The sequence below is a fragment of the Bacillus rossius genome, chromosome 8 (assembly GCF_032445375.1).
Source record: "Bacillus rossius redtenbacheri isolate Brsri chromosome 8, Brsri_v3, whole genome shotgun sequence".
Lineage (NCBI taxonomy): Eukaryota > Metazoa > Arthropoda > Insecta > Phasmatodea > Bacillidae > Bacillus > Bacillus rossius.
The window spans coordinates 49,689,440-49,712,284 of record NC_086336.1 but is presented as its reverse complement, the minus strand read 5'-3'; the positions used below and the strand labels follow the sequence as shown (position 1 = coordinate 49,712,284).

Sequence of the window (22,845 nt, the reverse complement as noted above, 5' to 3'; positions counted from 1 at the left end):
ATTTCTTTCAAATTCAAAACCAAACCAGTTAAGTTAATATATAATAATGTCCATCTTTTACATGACACCTTGTTAGGAAGTTGGTATGAACACTAATTTTGTGGCTCGACAGCTCGTATGAATAATCTTAACACTTTTATTAGTAAATGCTTCTGGTGTCCTGTTTTCGTCAGTGTTAAACTGCGCAGGTTTTTTTTAAAGAGGTATAGAAAACCCAGTGTTTTGTATTCTTTAAATAGACTTTCTTTTGTAAAAAATATTGAGGTTAACTTTCTTACTGTTTAAAACGGGTTGGTAGTACTTAAGTTTAACTATATTTCTAACCCGCAGTAAACTCTCGGCTCTCTTTGATAAAGTGTGACAATTAATTCCAACTTGCGTAGTCTTGAATTAAGTAGCTTTATTACTACTTTTGAATAACCTGCAGAGTTATTGTTTGTATTATGTTTCCCACGGCTCTGCTATCCGGTCTTGGACATTAGTTTTCGTCAATTTATAGCGAGCTCTGCAATTTTTATCGGTTGTTGGAGTAATAATCTTGAGTATAAAAAATTGATGAAAACGTGACATTTATTATTGAACGAGATACAATAAAAATAAAATTAAGAGAAAGTTATTTTAACGTAACATCACGCCAAACCTCTTCTGAGCAGTGTTGCGTTGTAAACTTCTCATAAACTTTCCTCACAGACGAGTAACTAGCACTATCGCCTAGAGCTGTGGCAAACCGTATGTATTCGGTACTGAGTAACGGGTGTCCCATCTAGTACCGAGTAACTAAACGTTACACACGAATGCATTTCGTAGTATGGAAAAGTTCCCTTGTCGTTCTACACTTTACCTATCAAATCAAATTAAATTTAGAATGACTTAAACACAAGTCTGGTTCAAAATACGGAAAAGTGAAAAAAAAAAAAATGCACCTTACGCAGTTTGGTATGTAATGTAAGTCTACAAATAACGAATGTTGCGACGCCGCGACGTCATACTGTATACGCGTACGCAATACGACTCGATTCGTTGCTCTAACATAAGACATAACATAGCATGTTATGAGGTATCAGAAGTAAAGAGTAACGTAACGATACGACAGTAACGAGTACTAATTGTTATAGTAACGAATACATACGGGTACGCTTTTTTTCGTTACTTTTACATCTCTACTATCGCCCAATATGTGTAATATGTGCGAGTGTGACTAGCAGCTGAACTATTCAGTCTCGGAACATGACCTTAGCCCACAGTGACTCCACGGGTAGTTTCCACTGATGGCGCTATCGATTCTTATCAGGCCGTGTACCCCCAGCTAACAATCAACAAAGTTGATAATATTCGGTCTGCGGTGCAGCTTTAAAGGAAATCGGATATTAGAACAATTAATCCAGCAGTTGTGGCAAAGTAAACAAAAACAATATCGTATACGCTGACCTGTTAGGTGCTATTAAATTCCCGATAAGGAAATTTTCCATTAGATTTTTCCTTTAATTTATATGGGCAAGACTACAGTAAATAATACTTAATTCATTATTATTCCAGTTTTCCCACCTCGATTTTTGGTTTTTGGGCAGGTAAAATTCTAAAATGTTTTTGACGGCCACAAAATTTTTTGTCACATGGTCAGGTCAATACATTTAAAACATTTTAGTTTCGCGCTTTTGGAAAAGGGGTGCTTTAGTGTGTCTAAAGCTTCGTTTAAATTAACTCGCGTTTTTGTAAAAAAAATTTTGTTGGGATAGGAAACCAAATATTTTACTGCTCGTGAATATAATAAATACTTAAATCTTTACGGCATTACCTTTTTGTTTATCTTAAAGTGAAGTTTACATGTTTTACTAATTAGCCTAAATTTGAGGTGTTTATATGTCTGTCAAAGAAAACCTTTGTAATATCACATTTAATTATAAGCATAGTATAATCTCATGTCATACTGACAGATCTGTTAAAATAACTTAAGTTTTGAGACAAAACTTAGTCTCTGACTTGAATGTGCTGCTTACTACGCGCGTTCGTTAAAAGTAAGAATTTCGGTACAAATTCGTTAAGAGCTAGGGGATATCACCGTTAAATTGAGAGTTGGCCATTATGTTGTGTTGGATAAGACATTTTTTGTCTTAACAGTGTCTTGGTTAAATTTGGTACCATAAGGCTATGAAACACGGAATTTACACAAAAACATGTCATATTTACAGTTTACGTATCAAATGCATGCTGCAATCCAAAGTGATAACATTGGGACATTGAAATATATTGACAACAAAATATTTACATAATTTCCCGAATTTTTTACAACTAGTTTGTATGATTACACAAACAATATTTGTATATACTCATGTTTAACACTTACAAAATGTTTACAGTACGGACTAAAAAAAGTATGATATAATTACCATGTCCACTTTTGAAATGATAAAGACTTTTGCCAGACTACTTACGTAAAATGGTTCTTTCACGAAAAGCTATTTTCCTGGGTTTTCACAGATGTGCAAAAAAATACAAAATAACTTGGGAATTTGTTTTTTTTTAATTTCTTGGTAAAAAAAACTGGATTCAGCAAAATTTCAACATGGCGTGGGCGGTCTTCCCAGGGTTTGCGGTTTTTTCACCCGCTACTTCAAGATCCTGGCGCGTAAACGACGAATTATCGGGCGATGCGTGAGCCCGTTCGTTCTCTGTTGGAGGGTTGTGTCGTAACGAGTATTCTGGCAGGTTAGTAGGATGTGGACGGGCGGTTACTACGACCATGGAAGATTCGAAAAATCTATCGGGGGGGGGGGGAAACCCCCAAACCCCCAAACCCCCAAACCCCCAAACCCTAGGTGGTGTCTCAAGGTATCGGGCTCAACAGTGAAGAACTCGTGATGGGTTATGGAAATAGCGAAGGGCCGTTGCTGGGCATGGGGGTCGTCCTGGCCTGGTCAACCCGGATGGGGGGATAATCTGAGGTTTGTAACCGAGGACGTCCATGGTCGTAGGCCACCCCGGGCCCTGGCATAGCTGTAACCTTCGGGCGGGGGACAATCTCCCCTGGTCTTGTCGGGGCGGTCCCACGTCGGTAACTGCCCGGGACAGCACTCTACCTGAATATGAAGGGTGTCACGGGACTGATCCCTTACTGTGAAAGTTCTCTGCTGAGTTTCCTCTTAACGGCCCTGGATCAGAATTGGAGATGGACTCGTGGTGGCAGTGGTAGCTCCTAAGCCTGGAGCACACTCAAGACGAGTCCCAGCTCCGTTGACGAGTGGAAGTGTCGAGCTACTCAATGCTCGGGTACTAGCCTGCACGGCTAGCAGAGGTTAGATGCCCTCGGCTGGATCACGAGCAACTGGGTGACAGAAGTGTCCCAAGGATGTCGATAGGCGTGGGCCCGTGACGGTACTGCCTGGAACCCCCGGTGGGGGCAAACACCGTCGGTAACCTGGTGTGTATACGGGCGGGATGGCAGCTGGTTCGTTGGCGCCGAAGTTAAGGATGAAGTCTCCTCAACCTCTCGGAAGTAGCTGTCCAGTTGTCGGGACCATGCAGCGGTTGGAAACATGACTTATCTGTTTCCCGGTTCTCTGAACCCATGCCCCCATATTTGATTCTCCGAATGTGGACATGTAAAAGATCCTTCTCTTCTTGGGTATGCCCTAGCGGGATTGGAAACAAGAGGGAGTTGTATGGGCGGGCCGGTAGGTCTTGAGAAATGTCTGTTGAAATTTTCCCGTACTCGTGGACCTCGTCTAGAGTGAACTTGTTGAACCTCCGCACAGAGAGTCCTTAGCCCGCGAGGCGTCAACAGTTCGAACCAGCATTATCGGTATTCGATAATGGGGTAAACCTCGATAATCATCCATATCACACAAAGACCATTACGTGGCGGAAAACTTACATAAAAGACGGGTTTGTTTTTCGTGTTAGCTACACCTTGTTTGGTGGCGGTGACTTGTCAAAGGAAGGAGCGGTCGCATTATTAATATACAACATAGAAACTAGGCATATTGGTTTTTATGAACCACACGATGAGTTTAGGTAAGTAACAATAACAATCCATGTGGGCTGGAAGTATTAGTTAAAAATAAAACTTAAAACTGAAAGTACTGCTTATGCCTTACGTCTTATGAATTTGAAACATGATTTCTGTGTAAAGTTGTTAATTCACAAAATATCCCGTGAACTAACCTTTTCTTGCGAATAATTAAAATTTCAAAGTCATAAAGTTAACTTGAGATTTTGGAAGAACGTAAATTTCATGCTTCCGGGGTCGTTATCTAGCAAACCATGTTGGCATTCGAGGTTGAGCTGCGGTGAAGTGGTAGATCGTACAGACGTTTCGGTCTATATTACAGAAGGCATCTTCAGGGTTGAGGTATCGGTCGAGAATAAAAGTTAGCTTCATTAGTTTTGGACTAGCTAACAGTGTTTCGGAACCAAATTGAAAAAAATAATTGAAATGTTAGAAGTATATTGTTGATACGCTGATGGCAATCAACGGTCGAGGTGACTTGCAACGATTTCTGTTTGCGCACTTGGAACTCGGCTGTCGCGGACCTGGGCGAGGTCATCCTCCAGGCTCGCGATGGAGAAGACGTGACGGGAAGTGGCCACTGCGCATGCGCGGGAGGACAGTTCCTTAACGAGCCTGACCTTTGGATCGCACGCGGAGCCGGGGTCTACTCGACGTGAATTATGTACTACAGATAGTCACTACGTTGGTGACTTTCGTGTGCCTTTTTGGACGTGTAAAATATCTTTCTCGCGCTCGCAGAGTTTTTTATTTTTTTTATATCGATTTTTATTTTACTCTCGAAATTCGTGGCTGGTGAAGTATTATGTGATCGCGGAGGTTTTACACATGGTCCGAGCTGAGTATTGAGACTTTTCATTGGATATATTTGATACGTATATAATGTGAATTTGACGTTATTTTATGTACGCGTTCTTTAGTTGGCATTGTTGCTAGCTTTCCTGCCCAGAATTGCAATTCAAATATGAGCGTAGAAACAGTTTTCTTGGTGCTTGCAGGTAGTCATGCACTCCCATTGCACAAATCTTTCAAAGATAAAGCGAATATGAAACCCCGGCTTTGGACCTGATTTTCGACAAGAAAGGAAGTTTATTAAAATACTATCCATATTGTTAAAGTTCATTAAACGGTTAATACTACAGAGTTTCCCTTATTCTTAATGAACTATGGTTTGCACCATCCACCACAGATAGCAGCACCGGGCTTACACATATCAGTTTCATCATACTTAAAGTTCCATGCATGGAATTACTCCCACTTTAACTTCCAAATGTTGTTTACCGAGAGCTAAGATGTGACACATCAAAAGGTTTTATCTGTGTAAATATTAGTTGGCGTAATTTCATGGGTATCTATTAAATGTTTCAACATTCTTATTTTCCGATTAGGTTTGAAGTGCTGAAGCGGTGTTTTTTACTACTGCACAATTAATAAGATAATTTTTATGTAGAGGGCAAACTTTACTGAGTGTAGTTACTGAGATAATTTATTCACTAAAGTTTTCAAGTGTGCTGTAGTTATAATTTATTTTACAGTTGATTAGCGATACTTTCCCAGCATTTGAATTAATTAAAATAGGGAACCTTAAATAAGAGATGGTTGGAATAGGATTTTCTCACTGGTCTTCCCGGATTGTTAAGGTTGTCCACTGCATCACCTTGCTTGCTGTCGCGTACGCAGGATCTCCCGGCTTGCCAATAACAACCTTGGAACCAAGAGTCAAGACTCTAGGATTAGAGATCATAGTTTTACTGCAGATTAATGTCTTCAAAAAACATTTTTTTAAGTCGTATTATTACATAGTAACTTAGCTTTTAAGAACCATTTAACTAATGTTAAGAGCCGAAGTCCAAACCTTTGAGTCGGATAAACACGTACCCATTTAACGTACTTGAGGATTTTTGGAAAGCAGGACCCTTTTCGGGAGAAATCGATGAAAGTTCCTTCCAGCAGACTACATGCATGCGTGATGGAAAAAAAAAATTGAGTTTTTCTACTGTCCACAGAATTGCAAAGTCTTGACTTTCAGATAACGTTAAAGATTACTCTTTGATTTAACTTGGAGTTTTGGCTGTAGGATTTCCTGATTTTGTAAGCCAGTCTTGGGCTTGGTTCCTAGATACAGATTTTCCAAAAACGTTCTGTGTTAAGTTTTGTTTGGTCAGCTTCGCAAGACAAGGGGTGTCTACAGACTAAAATATGCGAGCTGGAGGTGGTACTCTTAAGGGAAGACAGTAATTCACCCGCATGACTACCACCACCACCACCACCCTTATGATCGGAAGAGGAAGGAGGGGGGGGGGGTATTAGTAGCTCGTGCGTATGTCACTTTAATGCGAACTGTCTGAGAGACTTGATTTGTTCATGGACACCATGTGAGAAGATATCCCAGAACCCACTGATATAGCAGCAATGCTTGGTTATTGGAGGAGGGGAAAGGAACCTCCATGCTGTAAGGTTGTTGTGACAGGAAGCCTATTACAGACGACCCGGTGTTGAATTCCGGTAATGGACATTGTTTTCCATGGTTTCCAAAACTTCTAAATTTAGACACCAATAAATTCAAAACAATGCCAGTTATCAATTAGAAGTGTTCACAGAAAAAAATAACTTAATTAAAAAACTTTTTGTATTGAATCGATAAATTTACTTACTGTATAGCATACATGAAAATGTGTAATCTTAACCAGGCAATTTACTATGTGGTTCTTTCTACTAAGGGTTATGCACGATTAGATTACCATTTTTTCCTCTTTTTTTTCTTTTCTTTAATGACCCCGTGATCAAAGAAGTTTTGCTCGGTTCTATCATACCATGTAGAATTTTTTTTTCGTAGTTTCCCTTTTGATAGTATTTTTTGCATTTCGTAGAAATTTCATCCCTAGATTTTTACCAATCATTTACGTGTGGTGATATTCCATGGAAGAAATATTTTCACACTTGCCTAAATTGATACCTTGGTAAATATTTACCTAACTGATTACATTTAAAATCTAAAATTGCTTAAAATAAAACTTTTACAGAAATATACAATATTTGCGGTAGAGTGAAATTATAAATGGTGAGAGACATCCGTAAGGTGATAGTTTATAATTTCGTGTCTTTGCCAATTTAATGTGTGGTTATTTAATGACTTCTTTAACATTGACGGCCAATGTGTCTCAATCTTAGCATGAGTTGAGCATGTAATCGTGATATAAAGTTCATAATTAAATAAGTTTGTATGTGTTCTTCGTCGTTTAAATTTTTTTAACAATCATAAAATTTCTGAAAAATACACAGCTACTGTTAATCGAAAAGCATAACATGCTCTTGTGTTCATGCTAGGATTGAAATATAAATTGGCTTTTAAGTTTATAGAAACAATTTTACGAACGTCTATTTAATTAGTAAAACCTTTCACAAACCTTTAAATTGTGGATTTGAGAGCAGCAAACTCTTAATTTATCGAAGTATATACACGAGATGTCTACCACTAACCTTCGGTTATCACACCTAATTGTTTTAAATTAATTTACTCATTTCTATTGAAGGGCTATTGATTTTAATATAAAGAACGGTTTTGTCTTGTTTTGTTAAATGTTCTGTGTGTTGTTTATGTGTGGTAGATGTGAAGTTTTCAAAAGTGATTTTCTTGAGGAATTTTTAATATCGCGTGTGATGACCACACTGTGAGAGGAAGGTTTGTTTGACTCGACAAAATATTTGTTTATATATGGCGAAACAAATATATTTTGTTAATTGAAACAATATTTTGTAGTAGGAAAGATTCTCTTGACCCAACAAAATTATTTTGTATACTCAAATGTACATATATTTGGTTAGGTGTAACAAAATTATTTTTGTTACTTAACAGAGTTTGGTTAAAGTAACAAAATATTTTGTTCCACCAAGTAAATATTTGTTTCGCCATATATAAACGAATATTTGTTTGATTCAAACAAACCTCTTTTTCTCTGTGCCAGCAAAACAGCTGTAGCTGCTGTTGTGGCGCGGGGAAGAGGCCACTCCAGTGTTTCAGGGGCACTACGCAACCCGCGTTAACCTCATAAGATTCAATGCTATTTTCATTTTGCTTATAACTAATTAACTAATATAGATTTCGAAATGATGCTTGCTTGATGTGTAAGACAACGATGCTCTTATCAAAGCCCCTTTCTTCAAAAACGTGCATAAATTATGGTTCAAACCTAGACATTACACTTTTGCATATTTAGTAAAGATTAGTATAAAACCATAATTTACGCACCTTTTTGAAGAAAGGGGCTTTGATAAGAGCATCGTTGTCTTACATATCAAGCAAGCATCATTTCTAAATCTATATTAGTTAGTTAGTTATAAGCAAAATGAAAATAGCATTGAATGTTAAGAGATCAACGCGGGTTGCGTAGTGCCCCTGAAACACTGGAGTGGCCTCTTAACGTGGTGAAGCGGTGTTGGTGGTGGCTGTGGCGCGGGGCCTTAACTCCTGTGAAGCAGTGTTGGTGGTGGCGTGCCCCGCAGGCGCGCGCAAGCGGCTGGAGAGCTGGCGGGAGGGTGGTGTGTGCTGGTCCGTCGCCGCCACTATCGCCCTCGCAGAGTTCCTGGGCACGGCGCTCATGGTGTTCTTCATCTGCATGTCCGGCGTGGTGGGGCTGTCCGACGAGCGGCTGTCCGGCTTCCAGCAGGCGGTGGCCGCCGGCTGCACAGTGTCCGTCGTCATCCAGGCGAGTTCCCCCTACCCCTACCCCCGTTGTACTGGTTTCAGCAGTGACTATTTAAATTTATTACATTGGTTTGATGAATATTAAAAAATTTTCCTGCGCGGGCTTAGCTACTTACGTAACGAGCATAAGACCACTTACTTTCAGACCACTGGGTGAGTAATAAAGCGCCGCCTGAGTATTGGAGTGTTCTGTGTCCACTTTTTAGGGTTTTTTATGCTATGGCCATGAAATTAATATTAGTATTCATTTGTACAATATCCACACACGTATACGCACATAAAAATGTTTGTTCTTAATTTAAGACCAATATTATTTTGTTCTATGTCATGATATTCATAGTTGTTTGAACTTTCAAATGCCTATATCTCAGTTCCGACTCCAATTCTCAGGCGACGAAAGGTCCTTATTGATATATAGTCTGGAACACCCAAGTTTATAACAATTTATATCTTTTATAAAATAATGAACACACACTTTTTTTATTTTCTTCTGTTTTTCCTCCATTACATGTAATAACAACAGTTTTTATTTTCTTTCTACCAAAGATATATCAGGTGCCATAGAGCAAAATTTGTTTCTACATATCACAGTACTAATTTTATACCGTAAACATAATTACAATTTTGATGCTCATTAACCAAAACAATTAACGTAAAATACTCTGTATGAGTGTAACAGTACACCGTGCACTGCCGTCGAGAAAACTTTGCATTCGCACGTATTCGGTATGGGCGAGTGTCCCTTGTTTCTATGGTGTATTAAAAGTTTAATTTTGACTATTTACAACAAATCATAAATAAAATTAAACATGAAATAACTTTTTTTTACAAATTTTCAATATGTGCACCTTTATTAATACGGCACACATCCAATCTAAAGTCCAATTCTTCCTACACTTCGGTCACGGCCTAAATGTTGAAAATTCCCGTGTATTACTGGAACTGAGAGAAATAAAAATTTTATCAACCTGTACAAACTAAAACCTAGAGTTAAGGTTTTGGTAAGATACTAACTTTGTTTATAAACGATACTCGTGGGGACGTAACTAGGGGGAGGGCCAGACGGGACTTGTGTCCTTGGCGCTGCATTTGGGGTGCGCTAAAATGGCGGAGTAATTTTTTACTGTCGATATTTACTTAAAAATCCTAGTGTTTAGCAAAAAAACTAAATATAGGGAGGGCAGATGAACTTTATTTATTTGTACTGAATTATAACATTCGTGCATATCGTATATATTTTTAAAACTGGTGTTTTCACGCGCTTTATAAGTTGCGATGTATTTAAAAAAAAAGAAATTTTACCATCGTAAGTTGAATTTAAAATATATGCAATAGTGGACTTAAATGTTGTAGCGATGTGTGATGTTGTCGGGGAAGGTTTTTATTTGGTTGTTCGAGAAAAAAGAGGGGGTTGTGCCAAGATGTGTTATTGCCACGGGTTAAATCTGTTTAAGTTACGTTCCTGTACAGTAAAAATTAAGGCTTTATATGTGAAAGCTAAATACGAATGGTTGATACAAAACTTTACTACCATATGATTTCATACTGGCTTAAGATGAAAATTCATGAAACAAAATTGTTTTTTCTGTAAAGTCGGTTTACGGACGATAGTTTAATGTGATGTCATAAAATAACATTGATGAAATGATTGCAAACTTTTATGAATACAATTGAATAATTTTTTATTGAATTATCACTATTTTGTATGGATACAAAGGAGGAGTGAAATTAAATCTACAATTTAATTGATAAATTTACTTTTCTTTGCACTCATTAATTCAAATATGTTTATTACTTTAACGAAGAGATTATTTAACTAAAACTCTTTATACATGTTTGCTATTTAACTTCTTCCAATCTGTTATTCTGTTAAGGATAGGACGATGATATGAAAAGTAGGAAACGAATGGGAGTGTTAGAAGTTTAATGTGCCTCGAAAAAGTCAAATCGATGGTTGTTCCAATCGAATGGAAGAGCTATAGATGCGGCGCAAGCGTACAATGAGCGCAACGTGACAGTCATCCTTTTTCGTGCGTGCAGCCGGCGTTCATCGATTTATTAGATGTTGTCACGTCAAAAATTTAAAAATTGAGTATAAAAACCGTATATAATAAAACTTAGTGTTTATTATTGTCCTCCGTTATGTTGCTTCCTCCGGTGTTTGTTCGAGCATAAGTGCGGTGTTAAGGGGAAGGTTGTGTCGCGCCGCAGATATTCGGCCACATCAGCTCGGCGCACTTCAACCCGGCCGTGACCTTGGCCGCCGTGGTGCTGGGGAAGGTCAGCCTGCCCATGGCGGGAGTCTACCTGCTGGCGGAGTGCGGCGGCGCGATCGTCGGCTACGGCTTCATGCAGGTGAGGAGGACGCGAAGTGCCTGCGACCCGACAGGGAGTCAAACACGCGGCTTTCGGTCAGTCACACCGGTTAGCTAAGGCCAGGGATGCAACAACTAAATTTCCAAAAAAAAAGGGGGGGGGGCAATATAATTTTTTATAATGAATCATCGATCCCCCCCTATTGAAGCGTAGGGTCCGGGGGTCCTCCCCCGGGAAAATTTGTATTTCAAGGTGGAAAATGGTGATTTAAAGCAGTTTTATTATCTAAAAATTGATTACACAGCACTGTCTTTGCCCCCGTTTACCCCCACTTCAAGGTTTCAGAAAAGGGGGGGGGGGGGGGCAAAATATTCTTGAGCCCCCCCCCCCCCCCTTGTTGTTGTGCCCCTGGCTGCCTTTGACGAGGTACAAAAATTGTTGGCGCGGGAAAATAAGACATGGGATATAAAATATTGAAATAAAAATTTACTCCGTAATCAAACATATTTAATTACTAATTCAGCTTATTTATGTGTAGCATTTTTGTGCCAGCTTTTCCATTATTTTTTTTGGCCATTGCCTCGCCGGACATTCAAACTTATATAACGATATTCAAATTAAATGTCTTAGCTTTACCAACGATAATAGCCAAACTCAAATTGCTCGTCACTCCTGAATCTAAAATTATAATGTTACTGTATTGTTCATGTTTAATATTTTAGTAATGTTTTATCTTTATATTTTGTGTTATACGTAGTCAGACTGTTTTGGACCGCAAAAGTTGACTATATAAACAGATTATAAAATGAAATAGTCGAAACACTGAAGAATCTTGACTTGATGTAGGCTTTTGGACATACGCCATTGCTTAGCGCATGTACGTGTGTAAAAGAAAACTACAAAAAACACATGACAAAAAAGCAAATTAAGATAAAATTGCTGTTGTCAGGATTTAACGCCACACAATACTCCACAACAGGAATATGGTCAACAAACAAAGAAAAACAAAGAAAACTGGACTAACAGAACGAGAAAAAAAAACACAAATGATGACAACACAATGAGTGTTTATTTTTTTTTGTAGTTTTCTTCTACAGACATACATGTGCTAAACAATGGCGTATGTCCAAAAGCCTACATCAAGTCATGCACTCCCATTGCACAAATCTTTCAAAGATAATACTGAAGAATCTTGTACCATTTTGCTAAATTTACAAAATATATTTACCGGTCAGTCTAAATATTCGCTGAAGCTGTTTCCCAAGAAGTACCGCGTATGCAGTAGTGTGACGATGTAGATGATGCACGGTGCACTCGGGTGTCTGGTGTCGGCGCGCCGCAGGTGCTGGTACCGCTGCACGTGCTCAGCCACGCGGCGCCCAACGGGTCGTGCTGCGCGCTGTGCGTGACTGCGCCGCACGAGGGACTGTCCCTGCCGCAGTCACTGGTGCTGGAGGGCGTGGCTACCGCCTTCCTCGTCCTCATGGTGTGCTCGTGCTGGGACGACCGCAACGCCGCGCGCCAGGACTCCGTCGCGCTCAAGTTCGCCTTCCTTATCATCGCCGTCTCCTCCATCCTGGTGACTACTGAGTGCCCTTCCGAACACGGGCATGCACATTAGGTTCACACCTCATTCATCAATACTCCCCCATGCATATAATCCCGTTAGGGTGTGGTCCTGGTTAGGAGAAAGATGGGGTCTTTTACATGCCTGACACCAGTGCCCAACATGGGTTTCGAGAACCGGGAAATAAGATTCGCCATTTCCAATCGCCCTCACACGGGCAGTAAACGTAGCGCCGCATGTCACTCCGAGCACACGGGGCAGCAGTGAACGTAGCGCCGCATGTCACTCCGAGCACACGGGGCAGCAGTGAACGTAGCGCCGCCTGTCACTCCGAGCACACGGGGCAGCAGTGAACGTAGCGCCGCATGTCACTCAGAGCACACGGGGCAGCAGTGAACGTAGCGCCGCATGTCACTCAGAGCACACGGGGCAGCAGTGAACGTAGCGCCGCATGTCACTCCGAGCACACGGGGCAGCAGTGAACGTAGCGCCGCATGTCACTCCGAGCACACGGGGCAGCAGTGAACGTAGCGCCGCATGTCACTCAGAGCACACGGGGCAGCAGTGAACGTAGCGCCGCATGTCACTCCGAGCACACGGGGCAGCAGTGAACGTAGCGCCGCCTGTCACTCAGAGCACACGGGGCAGCAGTGAACGTAGCGCCGCATGTCACTCCGAGCACACGGGGCAGCAGTGAACGTAGCGCCGCATGTCACTCCGAGCACACGGGGCAGCAGTGAACGTAGCGCCGCATTACCATTAATATAATAAAATATTTTTACGACAGAATTTTAACGGTGGTTGTAGGAAATATTTTAGTTATATATCCGGATGCTTAGTGTTGCCTTCAGTGCTTTCTCTGTTCCCATTATCTTTCTTGACAAGAAACATCTTACATTAACATCAAAATTGTGAACTTTAACCCTAAGTCTGCATATATGGTTGTATTTAACTTATTTTTTTCGCGATGAACAGACAACTGAAATTGTCGATTTTAATCCTATCTGGTTTGTAATACCTAAGTTGCCAACTTGTACATCGTAGTGCCAAGGCTGTAGGTACAGCATATATATTAGATTATTTAGTGATTTTAAGGAAATAATGGGGTCATTACAGATATACTTTGATTGATAAAAGAACTTTTCGAGTTTTCCTCGACATTGCTGTCTTATTACATGTGAGTAGTTCTAAATTATATTAAATTGAGACTTAAGTAGTTAAGTTACTAGTTATGAAACTAATTTAAGGCTATATTACACATAGGAGTACAAAATATCCTGCAGAGATTATTCAAATTATGTTATTTTTTAAAAATATAAAAGTATCCATATTAGGGTATCATAACAATGTTAAATCTAATTCTGGTCTTGGTCTACATAATTAAACAAACGTTCTTGTGGCTAACATAAGATTCTTTAAACAGAAATAGATACAAAGTATTAAGATATAAGGGTTTTACGTGGCCAAAATAAAATCGACCACTTGAAGTTATTGGATTATTTGAGAATTGTATCTACTTGCGGGATTAATTTTCTAGATTACTTCAACATTTTTAGCTCTAGAAATTAGGGAAAATTACATTTGTGGTAGAGTATTGAAATCATATATGTCGTCCCAACTACATTGGCTTATTGCGCTATACTGTGAGAGACCAGTAACATTTAGTGTATTAAGTAGTAACCGCCACAGCTCCGCACAAATGAGATTTGGGTTTATGGCGTAAATTACTTTTAGTAAGTACTCAATAGTTTCAAGTACTCAAATGTTCGGTGTTAAAAAAAAACAATGGTTTGCTCATGAACACTCAGATATAGTTTCTAGGTAGAGTTAAATATAGCTGCGTACAGCATAAGCAATGTTAGCACCCTAAAAGCATCTGTTTACGAATTGTTTGCATAAATTGAGATTTCTCCAATATTTTTAAATTTAATGCGAATTTATGACGCACACATCATCTTCCGGAAGAAATTCTCTAAATAATGGTAAAAAAAACCACATCAAAACTCATTTCACTTAGTTTAGAAGCGAGCGTACAAACCAAACTCGGACAGCGACTTTGCCCGATACTTGTACACTACTTGAAGATGATGAAGATTTGTTCGTGTGCAGGGGCCGATGACTGGGGCAAGCATGAACCCCGCCAGGACTCTGGGGCCTGCTGTGTGGACAAACCGCTGGGAACACCACTGGGTAAGAGCAGGTTCCATGTAAAACTATTACACAGTGTGTCCATGAAAGAATGTGCCAGTTATGCATTTTAATATCGGGTACAAACGTTGTAAATTGTTGGTTCAAGGTCACATTAAAGGAGTAAGTTTTAGATAAGAGCATGCGTGAGTACGGGAAGCCTTCTTTTCACAGACGAGAGAGCCACACCCGAAGTTCCCCGAAGTTCATGGCTTTTTTTTTCCGGATCTTTAATGTAGCTATTTTAACCAAATCAACCGTCCACAATGTTTTAAAGTATTTATAATGTAGCTAACCTAACCTGACTGACCATTAGTATACTTTTATCAACACCGCCATATTTATTTACAATGAACCAAAAAAAAAAAAAAAACCTGAAGATGCACGATCGGGCGTTTGCCTCTCTAGTCTGTGAAAAGGCTTCCCGCGCGAGTACTGTGCCTTGTTAGTTTTCTCGCTTGCAGCGCCATCTAGTTAAATGGCGTATCCTGAGCGTAAAGCGATTTTTTTCTGTTACAACGTGCGTTTCGTTGGAAAGTCCATTACCGGTTACAGTTTCTGCATGCTTTAAAAACCACAAGACTATGAATGGACCTAATGATCGACATGACAGCTCTTTTTTCGCTGGCCTCCAAATTCACCTGACATAACGCCATGAGAATTTGTTTTGCCTTTGGGGTTTTATAAATGATAGTGTCAACGTTCCGCTGCTACCTAATGAATTGCCAGAGTTAATACTCAGAATTTAATGGGCTATTGCTTCCATTTCTCCGGACTTGTTAACCAAAGGGAGTGAAGAATGGGACTTAATGTTGGAGGTATAGAGGTTCGCATATTGAAAATGTCTAACATTTGTAAGAAAAACTAAGTTTACCTTAAATTTGGCGTATGATTCGTTGTAAATAGTGTTAATTAAAATTTTAAAACTATAAAATTGAAACTAGGACATTCTTTTATGGACATCGTGGATTTAAACGTAGTCTTAAGGAGTTTGTAGAATTCTCTTGTTACAAGCCGTCAATCACTAAAGTTAAACTGAATTAAGAGAAATTTTGTAATATTTTGGTTTATTAAATCAATATCATTATGCATGACGTGAATTCATACTATTACGTATGATAGGAAATGTGAATTTTTTTGGGAAGTTATTAAAATTTGGTATTATACATTTTATGGTATGATGTGATTTAAGGTAGGTAAAGATTGTTATAGTTGCGTGTACTGAAAGTTTTCTCAAGTTTTATGTGGACTACATAGTCCAGCATTGGATTGAAATCTTGTAAATGTTTTACTGAGCAGTTTGGTAAACTTCATAAAACCTAAAAATAACCACGTATCTGGCTGTCGAGTGTGCCATTACATTGACGGTTCGTGCGTTAGCGATTATTCTGTCATACTCGTACAAAGTGACATTTATTATTCTAATCTCTAAAGGCCGTACGATAACCTAAATTTCAGCTGATTTTTCATTTCAGACACAACATAAATTTCAGCGTAATTTATGTTGCATTTAGAATTAGCTGGTTATTTTATTATAACGGATAAGCATTATCTAAACTGAAAGTTCAAAACTTTTGACACTTTAAAAGTAAATTTTACTGAACGACCTTGGTAATGTTAAGTTGACATTTTATTCCGTACTCTAAATAGTTTATTGCTCGAAGAAATTTACCTGTTCCAACAACACTCATTGGACAAAAATGCTGTGCCATTAGTACACGAGCAATTAAATATTCACTAAGGTGATTGTTTTAAAGAGTAAATTGCAAGGTGAGATTTAATAACTTAATGACTTAACCGAATTATACATTGTTCCTAGCTGGTTGTAAGCGTACGTTGAATCTTAAGGGGAAGCCGAAGATGCACATAAAGTTCTGCCATTCCCGATTACACCCGGACAATTAGCCTTCGGCAAACTTCGGAGTTTTGTTTTTGTAAATTCAAAATAAAAACACGGGCATTGTTTATTAATGTTTGGAGTGTAAAAATGGCACGTGAATTTAGTCGAATGGAAAAATTGTTTAAGCGATGTACAGAAAATAAGCAATAAGTAATTTAAAGAATTATTCAGTAGGTTAGCTACATTATAAATACTTAAAACATTGTGGATGGTTGGTTATATTAGGTAAGTATAGCTACATTAAAAATACTGTAAAATCATTTTATGGGTGCTTAGCAAATAACTTTCTAATATGTAGCTATCCAGCGCTAGGAAACCGTTTACATGATTTCACACTATCTTTAATGTTGCTATCCTAACCAAATCAAACGTCCACGATGTTTTAAAGTATTTATAATGTAGCTAACCTAACCTAATTGACCATTTATTATCATGAGTATGTTAATGAATAAAAGGCGATTTCTCGTAAACGTGTTGGAATAATTTCGTATCTCCGCAAGTTGTATTATATAGAGGAACCGAAGATGCACGATCGGGCGTTTTGCTCTCTCGTCTGTGGAAAAAAAGGCTTCCCGTTTACATTTACAAAAACAATACTCCGAAGTTTGCCGAAGGTGAATTGTTCGGGTGTAATCGGGAATGGCATAACTTTATGGGCATCTTAGGCTTCCCAATCTTAAGGCTCTTGGAACGCCATCTGAGTTTTTAATTATGTAGTTATTAAACAATTTTTAGTATTTTATTAAAAATTCTTTCTATCACAAATAATTAAAAAAAATATATTTAGTTTAATATGAAGGGCGTAAAAAAAATGTGTGCAAGCAATGATTACGCAACCTTTTACGTACACTGTAGTGCAGTACGTGAATATACTGACGCGATAGCAACAGATGCAAGGGTAGTTTTAAAATCGGAATTAAGACGTGGCGCGTGAGAATGGGAGTGGTTTTCGCGCGCCGCTGAGAGATGGTCCGGTGGCGGCCGGGTGTTTTGGCAGATCTACTGGGCCGGCCCCATGCTGGGAGCTGCCGTCGCCTCGTCGGGCTACAGGCTGGTCTTCTCCGCAACCCCGGACCGCCCGCAAGAGCTGGACCTGCCGACGAGTCCAGGGGCCGCTGCCAAGGCGGCGGAGTCCCGCGCGAGGGAGTCGGCAGTCCCCTGAGGCCGGCGCGTTAAGGCTCTTCACCTCACGCGCCCAGTCTTCTTGCGTCGGGAGCCGGACGTCGCCCCGTTAAGGCTCTTCAGTCACGCGCGCGCCGTGGTTTCTTGGTCATTGCTCTTACTTGAAATCCTTTGACCTGCAATTCTGTTTTTAACACTTAAGGCTCTTAAGCATTTTTGTGTTGAAACTTCTCAAAAAAACCATTTTCTCTACACAAAAATCACACCAAAATCCTTCAGTGAAATTGTAAATGACCTGGAAACTCGTGACAGAAGCCAACTCGGCGTGTAAAGACAGTGGCTTACATCTGTGTGCAGCTACTGCTCTGTATCGACGTAGTTGTTTTTTTTCTTCTTCCCCTACACTTTTGCATTTAATTAGGAGATTTTAAGATCTGGTGGGCGGACGGTATCTTCCTTGGATTTTCGATGTTCCCCCACACGCAAGTTGGAGACTTCCTTTCCCACCCCCCTTGTTCTCTTTAAGTCCCCTGTAGATGGTGGTTTTTATATTCACACGTGTAGTTTTATAGTGTTTGTATTCTACTGCGTACCTTTAAGGCGTCGTTGGTGCTCATGCACGCTCTAGGATATACCTGTTGGTTGTCCAGATTTTTTACATTCAGTAAAACTTACGTACTGAATCACCAAGTGATATTTTATCATGTTTTAAATTTAAATTTGTTTATTTATGTAAAATATTTTAAATGTTATAAAGTTTTACGCTTTTATATAGTTGTTTTTCACAAAGTATGTACTTTTTCACTATTTACGTAGATAAATTTTTAGTGAATGTTGAATTTGTGTAGTTATAGTACTACGGTCTGTAATTTTAATACTCACTGGAGTTGTCTTGTATATAGTTGTCACCGTGTTTATAAAAGTACAATAAAGATTAAAAAAACATAATTGGAGACTCACGTCACAGTTTTTCTGCACATTAAGAAACAAATGTTTGTGTTTTCAATGCTAACTTCTGCAGTGCAGTGTCGAAGCGACTTGCTGAATAAATTTGTGTCAATTTTTTGTTTTCATTACAGATATTTTAAATGAATGTGTGTATTGTAATTATTTTGCTTTTAAAACGTACAAGGGAAGAGTTATATCTGTTATCTAAATGGAAAATTAAGATTTATAAATAAACTATTTCTAGCGTAAGGCTGCTTAAAAAAGTTACCCCATAAAAAAACCTGTCTGTATCTGACGTTGAATATAGTGGGAACTCATACAAATGCCACAAATACTTTTTTTTAATCATTCAGGCAATTTTAAATTTACAGAATGAATCCACGAAAATCAACAAAATTGAGATTCTTCTACTAAAGAATTGAAATGTTTGCTATTTTGATATATGGTTTACCTGTATGATAATCAAGTCTGGAAGGCAGGCTGGTAAAAAGAAAATGAAACAAGTCACTACGAAACACTTCAAAAGGTGGAAGCTTCGACTCTGCTAAATTTTGATATGCAGACTGTACCTTGCTTATCTAGACTGTGGATAGTAAGAGTTTAGAGATCATTTATAAGAAATAAAATGAACTGTTTATAAGAGTCGTCTCTTCATTAGTTTCATGAACCCTTGCACACTACCAATATCTAAGATATAACTAATTAAATTTTTTATAGTAACACTTTTTGTGTGTTGATAATTTTACGCTCTAAATATATTAAAGTAAAGTAAAACAATTTTTGTTCAAATGCATAAATTATGTTCTCTATAATGTATGTATGTGGTACTCTGGACATTAAAAAGGTTTGATAAACTTCACGTACCAAATATAAATTGTCCACTTCAGTGGAGGAATAGACTAAAGGTATTTAATTTTTATTTTTATTATCTTAACAAGGAATAAAAAGGAGAAAAGAAAAAATCACCAGAATGAACATTTTAACAAACATATTTTGTTTTATATTAACATTATAACGTCATTGAAAAATTTTAAACCTAAAATTTATCGGAATATTTCGGGAATCGCAATGATATATAAAAAATTTAATCTCTGTAGCTAGAAAATTCGTTTTCATGCTACGATTATCTTTTATAATATGAAAAAAGATTCTAAATATAACCATGGAATACTTAAAATGAAGCCGTGCGTGATAAATTAGTAAACAAAATATTAGCTTTTCAAACACCAAAATTTCTGAATGCCGATCACTTGCATACTTACTGCGCCCGCCACTAGAATTCGCTATTGGAATCGTAAACGTTGCTAGTCACCATTAAACGCAGATAACGATTAGCATCAAGAAACAAGACGGAAATATCAAAACAATTAGAAATTGCTGTGATAAAAGGGAAAAAATACTTGTAAAAATCGTTAAGCCCAGCATTGAACAAGATTTGTTTACAAGGAATGTTATTAAAATAATTCCCATCTTAAAATTCACGTAACGGTTAAGTTATAGGTACTTAATATGGCGGTACTAAATATTAACCAGAAACCTTTAAAAAAAAAAATCGCAAGAAAATGAATAATGAGGCACAATACTCCGCACAATTAGTCCACCCGCCTCACAGTGGTGTCGTGAGGGAGCGGGAGATAAGGCACTTGTCCTGTTATCTCTATTCACTGGCGGCTAATTTCTTCTAAACATGCATAGACAAGCTTGTGTTACGATATGACAAATGCCTCGATAGTTTTGGCTTTTATGTATTAAAATAAGTAAGACCCTACTGTACTTTTGGTGGTAGAATTACTATTTTACGTAAATTTCCTTTTTTTATATAGCCTTTCGGAGGTTGGAAAAAAAACAGCCCTCGTACATAAGGAAGGGATACGATATAATTAGGTTTTTTATACTCCACCATGGGCCGATAGACCGTGGAGGTACTCCTATAAGGAAAGGTGGGTCGCCAGCTGCAAAAGTTTGGAAACGACTAGTCTAGAGATTTCTAATCCACGAATTTCGTGAGCAAAGTTCACAAGGTTGGTAGTGGACTGGCTGGATGGCATTCCCTTTGTCCACTTGTCCGTTGGCGGGCCCTGCAGGGGTGCGCGAGACTTGGTCCAGGTGAGTGGAACCTCGCTCAGCTCTGACAAGCAGGGCGTCTTGCTTCATCTCGCGAGATGACATTCTGGACCACCGGCGAAACGCCTGAACAAGGCGGTAGAGGTTTACTCCCCACCAAACACTCTAGATTCCTGCAATCGTTAACTTCGTCACAAGTTCAGTGGGAGAGAATAGGAACTGATTTGCCGTAAAGGCTTCAGCCGTGCCCAATTGTTTTAAGTAAAACATTGAAACTGGATGAAAGAGATCGCTTACAGAAATTGTCAAAGTCCAAAACAACATTATTACAGTTATAGTCACTTCGATTTTTTTTAAAAAAAAATTCAATTCCAATCGATGACTTTTACGATGAAAACTGTTTCTAATAGCCAATGACTATAAACTTCAGGAATTCCTCTAAATTATAACATATACTTTAAAAAGCCTAACACAAGCAAACTACAAAATATTAACAGCCTAAAAATTATTGAAAAAGAGTCTTACAGCAAGATCAAAAACTACGCTTTGGATTGACAATTGCGAAGTAGAAATTCACCCATATATAAATCTGCATTTCGGGTCGATAAATCTGGATGCTGATGCTTACGTCTCGCCTTCACCCGGTTTTTTTTGTATGATTCCATAATTTTTTTGTAGAAATTTAAAAAATTGAACCACGGAACTCTTGATCGAATTTAATGTATATTTATACCTAACTTTGCAGATGCCACACCGTAAATATTTTATTTTTAAGGCTAGAAACAGAATTTCATCATTTAAAGAATTTCGTTTACCTAGCTATTAACATAATATTTACTTTCTCTTGTCCTGGACCACAAATGCAAAGCGATAATGAACTACTTAGTTTTCCAGTCGAAGTAGGCAAAGCAATTCAATAAAAAAAATTGCTTGGTTTTTAACATTTATAGCGTTAAGTTTATAAACATTGTCCGAAAAAAAAACCTATACTAATCGGTTTTAATATTGGACATATTTGCAATTTATTTAAAGCTTATTCAGACTACGCACTATGATATATTTAAGGAGAGCGACACTTAACAATGGCATTTTCACGAAGCCATGTTTCACGTTTTCTTCTTGAGGCTAGGCACACACACAACAGACAAGATACGGAACGGCGAGACACGGCGCGATGCCTCGCGACAGCTACCATAAATTTGTTACGTTAATCCTTCCCACAATCTTGAAATCAAATTGTGGTAGTGACACTTCTTAAATACGAGGAATATCCAGAAAGTAAAGACCGTTTGGTCATTAAAAAAAAGGGTGTGGCTGTATCATTTACACGGCCGTGTGTTGTTCTTGAATACGTGTACGTAACAGGTCGTATTTTCTATACGAAATAGAAAATACGCTATATTTTTATTTTAACACCATATACATTCACTGTAAATATTTTACACTAATGTCCCGTATATTCAATCGATAGATTTTGACGAGAGCTGACGATTGAAACCTAAACGAACGTCGTAGTTTCTCCGAGTCAAAAGTTATACGAAATGGAAATATCTAAACGCAGCAAAATGACCTCAAAATGGCTGCGCTTCCCCCTCCACCGCGCGCGATGCGTCACAGTCCTTACTTAGCGTAACGAATTCTTTGATCCTTTAGCTATTCAATGGTGTAATTAAATTTTGGATGGAGATGATAGATATGTAACTGTAAGCAATTTTAAAGAAGTATTAACGTAAAAAAATAAACTTTTGGTAAATTTTTTCTCAGTTTTACTACATATAATTCATTTTTCCACATAATTCAATGCAGTTCCAAGCACTTTTTGTAACGCTGCACCAGTTTCTTTAACTCATCTGCATCAAAGTTCGCCGCCTGAAAATTAAACCAGTTGACAATCGTAATTACGTAATGTTTGCTGATTTTTCTAACCCAAGTTTCATGAAAGCAATCAAATATGACCCTTTTCCCGTTTCAAAGCACGGTAGCCGTCATTTTTCGACTAGAGTACGGAGATTGCTTAAACCTTTTTCGGA

The 22,845-nt window shown here is 38.4% G+C and overlaps 1 protein-coding gene across 3 annotated transcripts in view; it reads left to right on the top strand.

Moving 5' to 3' along the window:
- LOC134534898 (aquaporin-4-like) overlaps positions 1-19,391 on the top strand; it is a 64,650-nt gene extending 45,259 nt beyond the window's left edge. For all 3 annotated transcript variants that reach the window (XM_063373579.1, XM_063373580.1, XM_063373578.1), the window contains exons 2-6: positions 8,510-8,712; positions 10,923-11,066; positions 12,370-12,606; positions 14,704-14,784; positions 17,679-19,391. In XM_063373579.1, the coding sequence (XP_063229649.1) occupies positions 8,510-8,712; positions 10,923-11,066; positions 12,370-12,606; positions 14,704-14,784; positions 17,679-17,843 (830 nt within the window). In that variant the 3' untranslated portion in view covers positions 17,844-19,391. The remainder of the gene's footprint in view (positions 1-8,509; positions 8,713-10,922; positions 11,067-12,369; positions 12,607-14,703; positions 14,785-17,678) is intronic.
- The last annotated feature ends 3,454 nt before the right edge of the window (positions 19,392-22,845 follow it).